General features: G+C 44.8%; 1 protein-coding gene across 8 annotated transcripts in view; it reads left to right on the top strand.

Moving 5' to 3' along the window:
• LRRC74B (leucine rich repeat containing 74B) overlaps nt 1-17,567 on the top strand; it is a 60,807-nt gene that overhangs the window by 14,820 nt on the left and 28,420 nt on the right. For 4 of the 8 annotated variants that reach the window (XM_073313509.1, XM_073313514.1, XM_073313513.1 and 1 more), the window contains 6 exons: nt 190-299; nt 2,988-3,103; nt 4,645-4,723; nt 5,974-6,069; nt 7,224-7,340; nt 11,229-11,770. In XM_073313509.1, coding sequence (XP_073169610.1) covers nt 190-299; nt 2,988-3,103; nt 4,645-4,723; nt 5,974-6,069; nt 7,224-7,340; nt 11,229-11,249 — 539 coding nt within the window. In that variant the 3' untranslated portion in view covers nt 11,250-11,770. Of the gene's footprint in view, nt 1-189; nt 300-2,987; nt 3,104-4,644; nt 4,724-5,973; nt 6,070-6,829; nt 7,012-7,223; nt 7,341-9,030; nt 9,132-11,228; nt 11,771-17,567 lie in introns of those variants that run through there. The other 4 variants (XR_012155138.1, XM_073313512.1, XM_073313511.1 and 1 more) reach the window with 4 other exon arrangements.

Raw genomic sequence — 17,567 nt, 5'->3', positions numbered from 1 at the left:
CTATGTGGGGCCTGTTTTCTGGCTCTTCCTGCAGCCCCTGCTCTGTGCTTGTGCAACAAGATGCATAAAAGAGAAAAATTGTAATTTCTCACCCAAAGAGTTTCCTACCATAACCTGAGCTGCTTGCCCAGCTGAACCACCTGATCCTTTCCTGGGTCTTTACAATTTTTTCTTAACCTGTTTCATAAGGTGAGGTTCTTGGAATGGCAATAGCAGAAAACTCTGGACTAAAGGAGCTTAATATCAGCTGGAACTACTTCCGTAGCCAAGGAGCAGCTGCCTTAGCCAGAGGCTTCGAGGTAGGAAGTCTGTGTTATCTCCTGTCTTTGCCCCCTGTAATACTCATGTTAAGCGTCATCTGTTTGGGTAGAAACTGCCATCATGACCTGAACATAAAACACTGTGAAATCTGGAAGTGTATAGGCCTTGAAATCAGGGAGATAAAAATCATGATTTAAAAATCAATTTTAAAAAAATTAAATCTTGATTTTTATTTCCATTTGCAGTTTGAAGTTCATTATTTTCTCCCCATTTTATATTCTTAAATTGCTGAAATGAATGTTTTATATAATTTCCAACTGTTAGTAGAATTTCCGATTATACATAGTTTCCCTCTCCCCCCCATTGTGAGGTGTCACACACACAATGCTTATTGGTCCTGAAAAAGACCAATCCAGGGCCTTATTAACATCCTCACTGTGAGGCCAGCCCAAACTTCAGATTGATAAGCAAACCACCTGGGCTATATTCACCACCTGCTGACGTACTGCAGTTCCACAAGCCAAGAAAGCTGAAACGTTGCAAGGCTGTACAGCTCCCTCAGGGTATGCAGTTTGAAGTTGATGGGACTCGTGCTCGTAAGTCATCTAGGAGCTTTTGAAAATCCCACTCGTGGGGACTTAAATTTGAGTTTAGGAGCTTAACTTTAGGGCTCCTGGTTTTGAAAATGTAGGGCTGCGTGTATTCCAAAGTTAGTAACTTTATTAATGTGTTGTTAAATAAGTCTAAATAATTTTACATTGTTAATATTAAATCATTTTGGTTTGAAGTGAGACAGACTTCACGCTAATCAGACACAATTTTAACCCGTTACTGAAAACACTTACACATGTGCTTACTTTAAGACCACAAGTGGCCTCAGTGAGTGGGTAGGATTATTCATGTTGATAAAGTTATATTCCAATCTGGTTTCCAGGATCGGGCCTTAATTTTCAATATTTTGATTTTTGTCTATAGCAGTTTTATAAAATTCAAGTAAAATCTCCTCCTAGTAGTTGCATTTTTTTAAAAAAAGCATTCATAATTTAATTCATTGCAAATTTCAGTTAACATTTATAAATAAAATAAATTTTCAAGCTAGTTTTATAAAGCCTCAACCTGACTTATTTTTTTAAAATCAGATGATTGAAATCCATTCCAGATTAAATTAGTAGTTCAAGATTAAATTCTAGATTGGAATCTGTTTCTTAAAAAAAAAAAAATGAAGCCACCTTAAATTCCATTCATAAAACTGGTGAGTACATTAGGATGGCCAGGAAATGCCAACGCTCAGGCTGTGTGAAACTTTACTTCTGTCTAGTTGTGCATGTGCTTTTATCATGCTGTTTTTAATTATCAGATTATTTATTTAATACAGTACATTGTATTACTTTTTTTTCTACCATTTTATATGCTGCATCTTGCAAGATTGAGGAGGAGGGGGGTCCAACAAGAGAATAATGAGCTGCAGAGGAGACACAATTCTTCCTTTTTTGTTTTGTGTTTTGCTTCATTCTGTTGAAGATATTCTGCCTGGCTTTTGTGTGTGTATGTTGTTAATATAGGTAGATATTTACAATGGAAATCTCCAATTTTGACTTTCTTGTTTTGCTGGAAGAATCTGAGGTGAAGTGAAACAATGAGCTGATGACATCACAAGAGATTGAGACTTAAACAGTTGAAAGAGGAAGAGATTTCTAGTCAGATTGTTTAAAACCTGTGGGTTTTTTTGTTTTTATTTTTGTTAATACCTATTTAACTCAAGCTGCCCACTCAACATCAACACCCCTTTCCTTTCAGATGAGGGCTGCCATTATCTAGTTCAGGAAGCAGTTGTCCTGCACAAAGAAGACCAGGCTTGATATTCCTGAAGGAACTGCCCCAGGCCACCAGAAAAGCACCTTAAAAAAATCCTTCCTGATTTTGTGATTTTTGCGGGGGGGTGGGGGGGGCTGATTGCATGATATTTTGGTGTCTGACTGATGACTTGAACTGTTCGGGTTAGCAATACTGGAGGCATCCAGACTGAGCTCACTGATGCTATCCCATCCCAGACTGTTCACTCAGCACTCTTACCCTTTACTGCTCCTTCCTTAGCTGTTATCCTGCCCTTTTTACAAGGAGTTTGACCAGGTGCTGGAGACTGCTCTGAGCATGAAGCCAACAGTGTGGATCCCATTGTCTTGCGAACCATCCAGTAGCTCCCTCAATGAAATGTGCTCATTAGCCACTAGCTCCCCCTCAGCCAATAGGTATCCCCGCTGCACAACTCCCATACTTGTGAGATTCTTTCTGGGCCTAGCTACTGGACTCCAGCAGCCACTAATCCTTTGTGCTGTACTCTGTGAGACTCACAACCTACTTGCATGTGATATTCAGATCAAAGGGCAGCTGTGGTTAAGTCAAGAAGCTGCCAGACCTGTGTTCTACAAGTGAGATCTTCCAAGGGAAAGGAAAGGGGTTGAAGGAAGAGGGAAGCCTGACATTTTAGGAGGGTCCTTTAGGGAGAGAGAATTTTTCAGAGGTTCACCCACCACGAGTTACGGTTGTTGGTATGAAATGTCCTTTTCTCATTCTCTTCCTCTTGCTCACTTTCCCTTTGCATCTATTTTTAACTGTGGTTTGGAAGCATGGTCCATGGAAGGTCATTCTGCGAGAGTGACGCAGATGGCTGTTTCTTTCTCAAGCTACGGTGAGGTTTTTTCCAATAATTCTGGCTTGTTCCACAGGCAAACATGTTTCTCAGAGTTCTGGACCTTTCCTACAATGGCTTCAGCAACAACGGAGCAGCTGCTCTGGGGGAGGCCCTTAAAGTCAACAATGTGCTGGAAGAGCTCAACATTAGGTGAGTCAGGCTCAGGTCATGATTTAATACGTCCCACACTTGAAAGTGAAAGCCACCCTCTGGTGGCTGAAACCCTGAGCAGCCATTGACCTCGGTTTTATGTGTAAGGAGGGACAGTCTTGCTGGCGCTAAGATGACAAAGGGAATGCCATGTAATGGAAGTTTGGCCATGAAATTTCTAGCTGGGGAAGATCTGCTGGCATCTGTTATTTACTGTCCTACTGCCAGGGCCCCAGCTCTGTAGTCAGCCTCGTGACCCCAGAGAAAGCGATGGTGTAAAGGAGTGAGGAGGATTACTGGGGTCAAGGTGATATCATTGCAATCTTAAATTGGGAAGGAAATAAATTGATTCCATCTGGCTGGGGAGGATGGATAGAAAGAAATTTAGTGATAAGGATCTAGGGTTACTAGCACCTCTGGAAATGAGAAGAAAAGTGAAATGGGACTTTGGAGCTTAGAGGGCACCTTGTACAGCATGAGATGTTTGTGCTCACAATGAGAGCTGGACAAGTTCCTTTGTTCTTCAAAGCACTGGCCTATGTACTTGGAGGCCTGGGACTGGCCTATATACTAAGAATAGTTAGGTGTGAGAAGTACTGTTGATTTAATAGGGCTTACAGTGGACATAATGTTATGATAGGAATCAATTCAAAGGGGAGGCTGATTGGTTCAGCAAAGGGAGAGTCAAGAAAACAACAGAGGCTGGTGAAGTTAGTGGGAGAGCTGTGAGACCAGGTAATTTTCAGAGAGATGCAGTTATGGAGATCATGAACATAACCAGAAATGGTCATGAGACAGGCTGTGAGCAAGAGGGTAGTGTCCAAGTACTCCCTGCAGTGTAAAATCCCACAGGCAAGCTGGCAATGAACCTCCCATCCCAGTGCATGATGTGCCTAAGCTTCCAAAGAGCAGACAGTGGCTGCTGCTGTGCTGGCGGCTACCTGGATATACTTACAAAACTAAAATGTCAGGGAACAAACACTGAGGTTTTAATTGTTACACTAACAATAAAAGCAAATGCTCAGAAATAGACATGAGCTAAGCAGGGCCAGTCAGAGTTATTATTTGGATGGGAGTCCTTCAGGGAAAACTTGTGCACTTCAGGAAGTGGTATAGCTGCTGAATGCTGTGCTGCTGGAGCTTGTTCTTCAGATGAGATTTAACACCGAGGCCATGAGCATTCAGGGTCACTAAAGATCTCACAGCACTTTCTGTGAGAGCAGGAACATTAACACAGGTGTCCCAGACAGGTACGTCTACTCCCTGCAACTTCAGTTGGAGATGGGATTCTTTGTCACTTCTCCTTCAAATTGTTGTGTGTAGAGAGCTGTTAACCTGCTGCAATTAATGCCCCTCCAGATGTGTTCACATGTCAGTGGTGGGTGAAGTGATTCCCTGTACCTTCACGTGAGTTTGTAAAGCATGTTGTCCTCCTGTTGCCCATACTGTAGTAAATGTCTCCATGACAGTATGGCTCTGGCTTGGTGGGTTGGGAACACGGAATGAAAAATGTAAGAAGTCTACCTTTTCTCTGTTATAAGCAATAACCGCATTTCATTGGAAGGAGCTCTGCGGTTTGCAGTAGGCCTGAAAGAAAACCAGACTCTGAAGAGACTTAATGTGAGTAGCTTTTTTTAAAGCAGATCTTGGAAAACACAATAAAGTATATATTTAAAATGTCACTGGCATGAGTGCTTATTGAATCAGATCCTGTGTGAGCCATTCTGCAGCAACAACAGGGGAGCCTTTAGCATCAGTCTCTGGCCGCTCCTGTGAAATGCGGCATGCAGATGGTCTCGTATAGGAGTGCTTGTATTCAACAGTCTTTTGAATTCAAGCATTTTATACCCCTCCCTCTATGTGAACCAGAGCCTGCAACCTGTTGCTCCCTGTTCTGCCCTGCAGTCTAGCACCTTGCCTTCCAATATGGAGGATGATCTTCCTGGCCTCTGCTGTCACCTGCTTACATGGCAGCCATGTTTGCTGCACACATCTGGGAGCTGGAGGGAGACGTGGTTAATGGCCATTGGGTGTCTGACCTATCCCTCAGCTCAGCACAGTGGGGTAGACGCTCTGCTCTGTTCCTCTTCCTTTCCATTCCTCAGACAGCACAAAGGGAGCTCCTGAAACTTGGGTTAAGAAGGTCGTGGACGGGTAGAGAGTGGGTATGACCAGGTATATGGCATTTTAGATATTCCCAGCTTTATCCTCATGTGTTATCCTGTGGGGACCACTGGCAGCTTGCATTTGGCAGAGTGGCCTACAAGGTCAAGCAGAGAATTATGGAGCCATAACCAGCTCCCTGACAGCTTTTTCCGCATTGCCCAGCGGAAGCTGGATGCAGCAAAGCATCTTGTACTGGTGTAAAATGTACAGTCGAGGTCAGGTTCAAGGATGTGTAACTAAGATACACATTAGTAAAGTCAGCCAGTGATGGCGTGTAAAGGGAGGAAAGAAAGGCAAGGATGGAGCCTGGTGGGAACCCTCATTGAAAGATGGGATGGGGAGGAAGAGAACAAGGAGAGAGTGGAGTTGTGGACGCTGAGGGAGGACAAGGTGACCATAATAAGGTTATGTAGTTGCTTTAGTGAGACCTGGGCAAATCTTGATGATCCCTAAAAGTAAACTTTTTTAATAAGTTTAGTTCTTGTAGATGTGAGATTTTTTCAAATAGTTATCACCATCCATTCTTATCACTGTGAGTTTCTGCTTTTGTCTCATACCCAGGGCATGTGCCTGAAGACACTTGAGAAGGCTGATTTTCCTCTGTAAGACAGCTGCAGTTTGAGGTGTTAAAGAAAGGTGCATTAATTAAAAGAACTTGCAATCTGTATTGTTCCTATTGTTGTTTCCTGTGTCTGCCTTTTTAGATGGCCAGAAATCCCATGCAGAGTGAAGGCTGCTTTGGGATTCTCAAATCTATACAAGCAAATTCTGGTGCCGTGGTAGAAATCTTGGACTTCTCAGTAAGTGTTAAACAGCGGAGGGGGCGGGGGGGCAAATGAAATGAAATCCCAAAGGTATGTGTTACTGAAAAAGGAGGGTGGACTATGAAGGCCCCAAAGTCAGAACATTCAGAATGATTGTTTCTACAAATAGCATAGTTCCACCACATTGCATCTATGCAACATGGCATAATAGCACGTTGAACAAAAACCAAATACTTGTAGTTAGACCTATTTTGACTGAGCTGCGGATACTGTGGTACCCATAACTTAGCTGTCTGACTTCTATAGTTACATCATAAACCACCATCTGGTTTTAACAGAGGGTCTCCTTCTATTTAATGTTGAAGTTTCCCAGAAAGTGAAAGACCCCTTCCCCTGGTGAATGCTGTTGTGGTTATTATAAAACTGCCTTTTCCAAATGTTTTTGTTGATGGCTTATTTCTAATTTATAAAGAAAAACACAGGTTATAATGCTCTCAATTATTAATAATAGAGCAACAGTTCCTCCCTGTTTGTAGTGACCTGTTGCATTCTGACTGGCTGAGAACAGAGCAAATGTATTCTTCAGCCAAAGAGAGACCTGACTATCCTGCCTGCACTTACTCTCCAGTACCTCCTTTCAAATGCTGTTCCTCATGTTCTTACAAACCCTTCTCCTGAGCCTGCTTTCTGTTCCAGCACTTTCCTGACTCCCTCCTTAGGCTTTGTGTGAACTCTGTGGACAGGCTGCTTATTGCATTTTCTATCTCACCCTTATGCAATGTTTTTTGCATTCCAGCCACTTTGTGCTCTGATCATTCTAGAGACACAGCCCTCAACAGAGTTGTGAGTTGCTTGCTTGGAATTTCACGTCCTCCCTTCTTGATTTGTCAGCTGCCTTTGACCCTTTTCCTCATCGTCTTCGTGTTTCCTGTTCTTCTCCTGATAGCTGGAGCTAGTTTGTTTCATGTTTTATTTTATATCCACCAGAGCTTTGGTATTGCCATTTGCTGGTGAACTGGTTGATGACCCAGCTCACTGAGCTGAAGGAGCTTTGTCAAAGCTTGTATTAGTTGCATGGATGCCTGAGAGCAAGAATGTGTGATGATGCCTACCTTTGCTGTTGTGATACTTACCTTTTGAGAGAAGGTAAATCGTACTGTACACTGATCTGTGATGATTTCTCCCTCTAGGACATCCCTGTGAACAAAGACTTTGCAGACCTGTGTGATGCTGTGAAAATGCTTTTGCCAAATTTTCAGATCAGATATGGTGGAAATGCAACATTGCACAAAAAAGATCAACCAAAGGTTGAGATCCAATCTTGATTCAGTGTGGAGGGTGATTCATAGAATCCTTTGACCTAAAAGGAACCTCTTCAAGGTCACTTTGGGTATGTCCACACAGCTTGCGGAAGGGAGACTCCCAGCCTGGGTAGACAGACTTGGGTTTGTGAGGCTCGCGCCATTGCTCTAAAAATAGCTGCATAGACAGCACTTTGACGTTGTGGCTTGGTTGGGAACTCAGGCTCTGAAGCCTACCTGCCTCCCAAGGCTTCAGCATCCGAGCTCCCACCTGAGCCGCAACGTCAAACTGTTGTCCACACAGCAAATTTTAGAGCACTAGCACGAGCCCCACAAACCCAAGTCTGTCTACACAGGCTGGGAGTGTCTCTTCCACAGGCTGCCTTTGTATACATACTCTTAGTCTACGCCCCTGCTCTGTGGCAAAATCACTGACCATCTCGAAGCCTTGACATGAGGATTTCCAGTAGCAGTGCTACAAGTGCCTCCATGGAAACATTTGCCATTTGCTCACTGATGTCATTGTTAAAAGCTTCTCCTTGCTGTAGCTTTAAATTAATTGGACTAGATTCGCTGCTGTGACCTGGTGCTGGATCTCCCCAGCAGGGCATTCTCCTGGTGCAGGAGAGTCCCCAGTGGGTACAGGCCAGCATAACTAGCTCCTTGTTCTACCTTTCTCCTTCAGCCTTCTGCACAGGGCCTTTGTCAGAGCAGGCTGGGGGCTTGACTAGAATACTCTTTGCCCAGCTACACCAGCTGCCATAGACTAGGGTAACCTGAAGACTGTATTAATCTATGCTGGGGCCATGACTAACATAGAACCAGACCCCAATTCAAGGAGTCACAGTCAACTACTTTTAGCCAATAGGAACCACTGTGATAATCTAGTCTGACCTGCATAACACAGGCCATAGTATTTCGCTCCGTGGTTCTTGCATTGAGCTCTTATCTTCTGCTTGAGCTAGAGCAGGTCTTTTAGAAAGAGCCTCCAATCTTAAGGCATTGAGCATCCACAACACCCTAGGTAAGTTGTTCCAGTAGCTAATAGCCCTCAAACCTTATTTGGAGAAAAAGAATGGTGTAGTGTATGGAATAGGACAGTATCCCTTTAAATAGTTTGTGGGCCCTCTAGTGTACTCACTGTGTTCTGTGTTATTAGAAGCTGCCAGAAACCAATCAGAGAAGCAGTATAGGTAGCTAGACCTGGAACGTTTGTGTACATTCAGTAAACATGGTTATTTGGGACTCAACTGTGTTTGTGAAGATTCTTCATATTTTATTTGTTTTGTAAAGAACAAAAGACTCAACAGATTGGAACTCAGGAGACCTGGCTTCAGTTTCTAGCTGAGGAAGAGATTTCTTGTGTGACCTTGAGGAAATCACTTAGGCCTTGTCTATATGAGAGAGTTCCACCAATTTAACTTAAACTGGTTTTTAAACCAAGTTAACTAAATTGTTGCAAATCCTTGTGTGGACACACTTGTTTTGGTTTAGGTTTTGCTTAGGTTAAACCTGTCCCTAATTGACTTAAGATGAACCAAAATAAATCTGATTTATACCACAATAAGTGTCCACAAAACCTTTTTGCACCAGTTTACCTAACCTGGTTTAAACTCTCACCATAAGCATGTGTAACTTTCCCATGTAAACCAGTCCTTACTCTATGCTGTGCCTCTGTTCCCCATCTGTGAAAAAGGGATAACAGCCTCACAGGAGGGTTGGGACTTCTGAAGATGAACTTCATTAATGAGTGTGAGGTGCTCAGATGCTGTCAGAGGGGGATATATGAATACCTAGGTAAGTAGATTATTTTCAGTCTGTATTTACCCAGCTTCAGATCCCAGGCTTTGGATCTTCGTCTTCCTCTTTCTTGGAGATAAAAGAGCTCTGCTATCAGAAATCTTCTCCCTCTGTAGGTCCTTGTAGGCTGTGATCATCACCTGTTAATCTTTCTTTAAGTAAACTAAATAGAGCTTTAATCCCTCGCTATAAGGTCGGCTTTCCAAATCTCAGATAATTCTTGAAGCTCTTTTCTGAGCTCTCCCAAATTTATCAACATAATTTTTAAAGTGTGGACACCGGAACTGGATCCAGTATCAGTAGTAGTCTCACCAGTGCCATGAACAAGCCACCTCCTTTCTTCTATTCAGTATTCCCTGGTTTATACATCCAAGGAGTGTCTTCACTCTCTTAGCCACCACATCACACTGGGAGCTCTTGTTCAGTTGGTTTCTGCCATGATTCCTTAAGTCATAGAATCATAGAATATCAGGGTTGGAAGGGACCCCAGAAGGTCATCTAATCCAACCCCCTGCTCGAAGCAGGACCAATTTCCAGTTAAATCATCCCAGCCAGGGATGTCAAGCCTGACCTTAAAAACCTCTAAGGAAGGAGATTCTACCACCTCCCTAGGTAACGCATTCCAGTGTTTCACCACCCTCTTAGTGAAAAAGTTTTTCCTAATATCCAATCTAAACCTCCCCCACTGCAACTTGAGACCATTACTCCTCGTTCTGTCATCTGCTACCATTGAGAACAGTCTAGAGCCATCCTCTTTGGAACCCCCTTTCAGGTAGTTGAAAGCAGCTATCAAATCCCCCCCTCATTCTTCTCTTCTGCAGGCTAAACAATCCCAGCTCCCTCAGCCTCTCCTCATAAGTCATGTGTTCTAGACCCCTAATCATTTTTGTTGCCCTTTGCTGGACTCTCTCCAATTTATCCACATCCTTCTTGTAGTGTGGGGCCCAAAACTGGACACAGTACTCCAGATGAGGCCTCACCAATGTCGAATAGAGGGGAACGATCACGTCCCTTGATCTGCTCGCTATGCCCCTACTTATACATCCCAAAATGCCATTGGCCTTCTTGGCAACAAGGGCACACTGCTGACTCATATCCAGCTTCTCGTCCACTGTCACCCCTAGGTCCTTTTCCGCAGAACTGCTGCCTAGCCATTCGGTCCCTAGTCTGTAGCGGTGCATGGGATTCTTCCGTCCTAAGTGCAGGACTCTGCACTTATCCTTATTGAACCTCATCAGATTTCTTTTGGCCCAATCCTCCAATTTGTCTAGGTCCTTCTGTATCCTATCCCTCCCCTCCAGCGTATCTACCACTCCTCCCAGTTTAGTATCATCCGCAAATTTGCTGAGAGTGCAATCCACACCATCCTCCAGATCATTTATGAAGATATTGAACAAAACCGGCCCCAGGACCGACCCTTGGGGCACTCCACTTGATACCGGCTGCCAACTAGACATGGAGCCATTGATCACTACCCGTTGAGCCCGACAATCTAGCCAGCTTTCTACCCACCTTATAGTGCATTCATCCAGCCCATACTTCCTTAACTTGCTGACAAGAATACTGTGGGAGACCATGTCAAAAGCTTTGCTAAAGTCAAACAATACATCCACTGCTTTCCCTTCATCCACAGAACCAGTAATCTCATCCTTTTCAGTCCTTTTCTGAGTCCCTGCTTTTCAGGATACAGTCCCCATCCTGTAATTATCAGCTATGTTTTTGGTTCCTAGATCCATTGCACCTTGCTTTTGGCTGTATTAAAATTGTAGCACCGGGAGGTATCAAAATGCCTGGAAATCATAGAAGAGTACAGGCACACAACCTTAGCTCTTCCCTCAGGGAGATAATAGCAACTCCCTGACCATTTCTCTGTGCCCACTACAGCTTCACATCAGCATAAAGTTCTGTGGACCCCTACGGTGCTTTGTGCAGCACCATTGATTCATTGTCCAATTTTTCTAATGTTGGGGTTTGGAACTCCCAGTCCCACAAAAATTGGGGTCATAGCGAGCCCAGCTGTACAACAACAACCTTAACTTCACCTTAACAAAGTTTGGGCTGAGTGTGAATAAATGGTCTCTTTCTATTCTGTAGGTTTCCCAGGAATTTTCGTAACACTACATGTGCTCAGTGGAATCAAAGGTCTTCCTTTTATTTGTGACGGGAACTGGATGAGCCTTGGACACCCCCAAAATATGCAACCCCTTTGATTATTCCTTCTTTTGATCTATCTTACATTGAATGGTGGGAGCAGTTGTCATCTATACATTGCCCCTCCCCAGTCCCCCCAAAATGAAATTTTCTCCAAGAGGCGCCTTGTTGAATGTGCCAAAGTATGAGACTGCCCCTACCATTGTCCTGGTAAAATAGGTTCCTGATATTCTGTATTTTGTTGAAGCTTCACTATTGGTACAGAATGAATGTGTTCTGTTCAGTGTTGTGCGGAAATCTGGTTGTGCCTGATGAATGTGCCAAGGAATGAGATTTTTGTTTACTACCGCTTTTCAGCAAATAATGAGATTTTTAAATAAGCTATAGAACCTTTTGAGGAAAATTATGTGTAGCCAAATGAAATTTGTCCTGTAATTGTGAAAATAGTTTGAGTTTTATATCTAATAAATATTTACTGTCATTTAGACCAGACTGACAAAAGTGAGTTTATTTCTGTTGTATCAAATGAGCATGAATTAGGAATAGGGTTGCTAGGTGTCCGGTTTTCAACCAGAGTGCCCAGTCAAAAAGGGACCCTGGCAGCTTCAGTCATCACCGCTGACTGGGCTGTTAAAAGTCTGGTGAGCAGGGCTAAGCAGGCTCCCTGCCCTGGCTCCTTACAGCTCCCGAAAGCAGCCGGCATGTCCCTGCAGCCCCTATGCGCAGGGGTGATCAAGGAAGCTCCACGTGCTGCCCCCAGTGCCAGCTCCATAGCTCCCATTGGTCGGGAGCAGCACAGAGCCAGGGCAGGCAGGGAGCCTGCCTTAGCCTCGCTATACCACCAACGAGGAGCTGCCTGAGGTAAGTGCTGCCTGGCTGGAGCCCACACCCGAACCCCCTCCTGCACCCTAACCCTGATCCCCCTCCTGGAGCCCATATCTGCCCTGAACCCCTACCCCAGCCCTGAACCCATCATCTCTGCCCCCCCCCCCGGAGCCCGTACCTCCAGCTGGAGCCCTCACCCCCTCCTGCACTCTAACCCCCTGCCTCAGCCCAGTGAGTGAGGGAGGGGGAAAGTGAGCAATCAAGGGAGGGGGCCTGGAGTGAGTGGGAGTGGAGCCTCAGAGAAGGGGTGGGGCAGGGCCTTGGGGAAGTAGTGGGGCAAGGATATTAGGTTTTGTGCAATTAGAAAGTTGGCAACCTAGTTAAGAATGATGTACATACTGGTTAAATTTGATATCTTTGAAATCTTGTTTCCTGACCTCTCTAATATATGAAAATTCCATGGGTTGATCTCCAGACTCTGAAGCCATGGGAAATTGATCTAAATCTGTAGTAAAAACTGTATTTTAAATCACCTATTTATTCATTTTGCTGTTTCTGCAGCCCAGCATCTCCCACAATTCTTTATAAACTAGATAGGATTTGAATCAAGTGGTGTCTCACCCTGTTAATAGTACAAACAGCCTGCCTGTGTATGAAAGCTGGGTGGACTTTCTTCTTTCCCACCTGGGACCTCCTTTTTCCCAGTTCAGTCTTTGTTCCTCAGGTGTTGTGTTGTAGGGAGAGTGAGGCCAAGCATGGCTGTCATTTTCCCTTCCCCACCCCACCCCACCCCACCCCTTCACAACATCTTTCAGTAACACACACATACAATGACAGCACATACAATCCAACAGGATATTAATGTTCAACATATCAAGACTTTTGAAATGATACCTCACAAGGCATACTCACCAGCAACTAGACACTACACAACAAAAACACTAACCCAGGAACCAAACCCTGCAACAAACCCTGATGCCAACTCTGTCCTCATATCTATATACAAGGAACACCATCATGGGACCTAACCACATCAGCCACCATCAGGGGCTCGTTCACCTACACATCTACCAATGTGATATGTGCCAGCAATGCCCCTCTGCCATGTACATTGGCCAAACCAGACAGTCTCTATGCAAAAGAATAAATGGACACAAATCTGATATCAGGAATTAGAACATTCAAAAACCAGTAGGAGAACACTTCAATGTTCCTAGTCACTCAATAACTGACTTAGAAGTGGCAATTCTTCAACAAAAAAACCTTCAAAAACAATTTCCAATGTGAAACTGCAGAACTGGAATTAATTTGCAAAATGGACACCTTCAAATTAGGCCTAAATAAAGACTGGGAGTGGATGCGTCATTACAAACACTAATTTCCCCATACTGTTACTCACACCTTCTTGTCAGCTGTTTGAAATGGGCTACCCTCGTTACTGCTACAAAAGTGATTTTTCCTCCCTTGGTATTATACTGTTAATTGAATTATCTCGTTACACTGATCCCCCAACTTGGTAAGGCTACTGCTATCTTTTCATGTACTATGTGTATATATACCTGCTGCTGTATTTTTCCACTCCGTGCATCTGATGAAGTGGGTTCTAGCCCAAAAAAGCTTCTGCCCAAATAAATTTATTAGTCTCTAAGGTGCCACAAGGACTCCTCATTGTTTTTGCTAATACAGACTAACACAGCTACCACTCTGAAAGGCATACTTTGTACAAAACATATCATAATTATAATGACAGTAGTGAATACAGGGATGCCAGGGTGCTGCTTTGGGGACACACAGTGTCACAAAGATATTTGCTGTCCTGGCAACAAAACCTTAACTTTGCCCCCTGGAGCTGGCAATAGTACAGTAAGCAGGGTAGCGCAATAAGTGGAGAGGAGGAAGTGCTAAGAGTATGTGCCATTGTTTGTGTTCCAGCATTTAAGTACATGCACTCCAGCTGTGTTGGGTGTCGCTGTATTCAGTGGTGGGGGGATTAGTTGGAGTAGGTTGTTAGAGCTGTTGCTGTGATACAAGGAAAGGTGCTTATGTACCATGAAAGATGAGGTTTCATTTGAGCCCTGAGTTCTGTGGGTCGTGTCAGCAAAGATGACTTCCTGCTGTGGAGATTGTCTGCCACCTGACTGCTGACATGGGCTTAATGAGGGGAAAGCGAAGGAAATGTCTCAGAGAATCTGCAGGAGAATTTTGTAAGTGTGGGGTGCTTTGTGTGGAGTAGGCTCAGTACTTGGGGGTGGCCAGGTGTAGGTAGCTTCCATTCGCTATGCTTGACCTACACCCAAGAATTGCCATATCAAAGAAAAGGCATTATATTGTGTCCTACAGTGCTCATGTGCATTGTTCCCGCAGTGAGCCACAGCCTCTAAGGGCAGAGTGCTAGTAAGTCTGTTGCAGCATTGCTCGAGGAGGACAGGGTTAAGGTTTCATGGGGAGTGTACCTTAACTCTCCACCTGCTGGAAGGGCATACAGCAGCATTGGGCAGCCTTCACTCAGCATTAACAACGTGTTTAGGTAGGTAATAGAAAAAGGGCTGAGGGGAAATAGAAGCCCAGAGAGGGGAAAGGACTCATCCATGTCACTTAGCAAATCAATGGCAGAGCTGGGACCAGCCCCAGATCTCCTGAGTCCCAGGTCAGTGCCCATGCCGTAGTCCGTCCCCAGTGTCCACTCCACCGTAACACACAAAAACGGAATGAATAGTTGCGAATTGGGCTCCACTTTATCCTACTTTATTTGTGTATTTTAAAATGTTTTTAAATTTGAGGAGTTACTTGGCCCATTTGCTTTGCTGTAACAGAGCCAGAGATCAGCTCCATTTCATGCTGGGCTATTGCAAGTGCAATTACAATGAATTCCTCAACTTCCCCTGGTTCCGTGACATCCACAGGACTCCCTCTGTCTGCACTCCTGTTCAACATATATAATATAAGGCAGCCTGTGGACAGTTTGGGCTGCAGTGCTGCTAGTTCCGTGGAGCCTCTTTGCTTTCCTGAAAGCGCTCCAAAATTGGGGTCGAATGAGAATGAGTTTGTAGATTTACAGATGATAAGGCCTGAAGGGAACATTTGATTGGTGGTATTCTCATCAATCCATCCAATCAAGGGTAGGCACTTAGGCAGAGACAGACACATAGTGGAGGTGAATGCATGGCTGTGTGGATGGTGTCACCAGGGGGACTTCGGCATCCTTAAACATGGGCTGTTGTTCTGAGGAGGATTGCTGAGCAGAGATGGGGTCCACGTATCAAGGAAGAAGGGTATCTTCAGATACAGACTGGCTAACCTAGTGAGGAGGGTTTTAAACTAGGTTTGACCTGGGCAGGAGACGCAAGCCCACAGGTAGGCCCAGAACATGGAGACCTGGGTGAAGGGTTGGAATCTGGAGGGAATGTGGGCAATCATAGCAGGCACAAAGAGGAGATGAGGGAATATAGGGGGGAAATCTAACTTACATCTTAGATGTCGGTATATTAATGCACGAAATGCATTATGCAGGAACAGAGCCATGCCCAGGGCCTGGAGCTGGGGCTGGGGCCAAAACCGGGGCTGGGTGCAGAGCTGCAGCTGGGCTGTGGTCAGGGGCCGAGGCAGGGTAGTTAATTATCTCTAGGGAGATTGTAGAACCTCCATCCTGTCAGGGATGATCTAGATAATACTTAGTCCTGCTCCATGCAGGGGACTGGACTTGTAGGACTAGAAGGGACATTGATAGGTGATCTATTTCTATGATCCTCTCTAGTCTGACCTGATCATGGTGTCCACTGAAGCCTGATTTCAGTGTTTGTATTGTTACATAACTGGATTATTTGCTATTAGAGTAACTGCTGATTAAATACATGTCTGACGTGTACGGTGACACTGTTTTTTGAAAACTAGCTTTTTAATTAGGAGATTGTGACAGAATAGACTAGGGCTGGAGACTCCCTGCTGGAGGCCTCATGGCCCTGCCTCACCCTGCCCCAGAAAAGAGCAATAGAGAGGGCCTCCAACCTGTGTAGAGCAGCTTGTGGGACAGAATCAATGAGAGGGGCTGCAGGGAGCAGCCAATCAGGGCCCAGCAGGCTCATATAAAAGGAGCTGAAAGGCCTGAACAGATCAGCCTGCTAGCAGTGACTGGGGAAGCAAGAAGTACTTCTGGTGGGCAGCGAGGGCTAAGGCAGGTATTTGCTGGTGATGAAGCGAGGGAATAATTTCTGACTGGCTGCCAGGACTCCGTTAAGATGGGCTACTGGGAAGTGGCCCAGGGAAATGCAATTAGATAAAGGGATGTGGTGCGTGGTTGCTACTTAGAGGTTCCCTGGGTTGGACCCAGAGTAGGGGGTAGGCCCAGGTTCTCCCTATCCTCCAACAGCCATTGGAGAAGTGACTGTGCCCTGAGGAGAAGGGAGTTTAGACAGGCTCAGGGAAGGGACTATACATGGACCTGTTAGGCCCCCAGAAGGGAGCTGAACTGAGACTGACCCATCCAGAGAGCAAGGGTCAGAGTACTAAAAGGCAGGTGAAGAGCGTCTAGAGAGGAAGCCCTGGGGTTGCTGCTCCGTCTCCAAGCAGGAACCTTCGCATATAAGCTGGCCAACTAGCGTACTGAGATAGGCCCTGTTGATCAGACTGAGGACGGGAGCCTGGGAAGAACTAAAGAGATGTTGCCAATGGAGGGGTACCATGATGGGCCTGGTTGGATTCTTAAAGGACTGAGCCTGGGGAAGGCTGCAAGACATTTTTGATTTATAACCCAGAAGGGGGTTGTTTCTTTGCATATGGACTGTGTATGACTTGGCCGGAGGGCTGAGTCACTGAAGACCCACCTGACAAGCACAGTGGCCTACAGGGGGCACTGTGAGCTGAGACATTAAGAACAACTGCAGGCACCCACACACTTGACCAAGGGGTACTGTGAGAGGTGAGTACCACCCCATTATAGAGATGCTTAGATCTGAAGGGGCTGTTATGGCCATAAATGGACACAAATCAGATGTCAAGAATTATAACATTCATAAACCAGTCGGAGAACACTTCAATCTCTCTGGTCACGCAATTACTGACATGAAAGTTGCGATATTACAACAAAAAAACTTCAAATCCAGACTCCAGCGAGAAACTGTTGAATTGGAATTCATTTGCAGATTGGATACAATTAACTTAGGCTTGAATAGAGACTGGGAGTGGCTAAGTCATTATGCAAGGTAACCTATTTCCCCTTGTTTTTTCCTATCCCCCCCTCCTCCTCAGACGTTCTTGTTAAACCCTGGATTTGTGCTGGAAATGGCCCAACTTGATTATCATACACATTGAAAGGAGAGTGATCACTTTAGATAAGCTCTTACCAGCAGGAGAGTGGGGGAGGAGGAGGTATTTTTTCATGCTTTGTGTGTATATAAAAAGATCTTCTACACTTTCCACAGTATGCATCCGATGAAGTGAGCTGTAGCTCACGAAAGCTTA

The sequence above is a fragment of the Lepidochelys kempii genome, chromosome 15 (genome assembly GCF_965140265.1).
Source record: "Lepidochelys kempii isolate rLepKem1 chromosome 15, rLepKem1.hap2, whole genome shotgun sequence".
Classification (NCBI taxonomy): Eukaryota; Metazoa; Chordata; order Testudines; family Cheloniidae; genus Lepidochelys; species Lepidochelys kempii.
The sequence above is the reverse complement of the archived record's forward strand: the minus strand, read 5'-3'. Positions and strand labels throughout refer to the sequence as shown.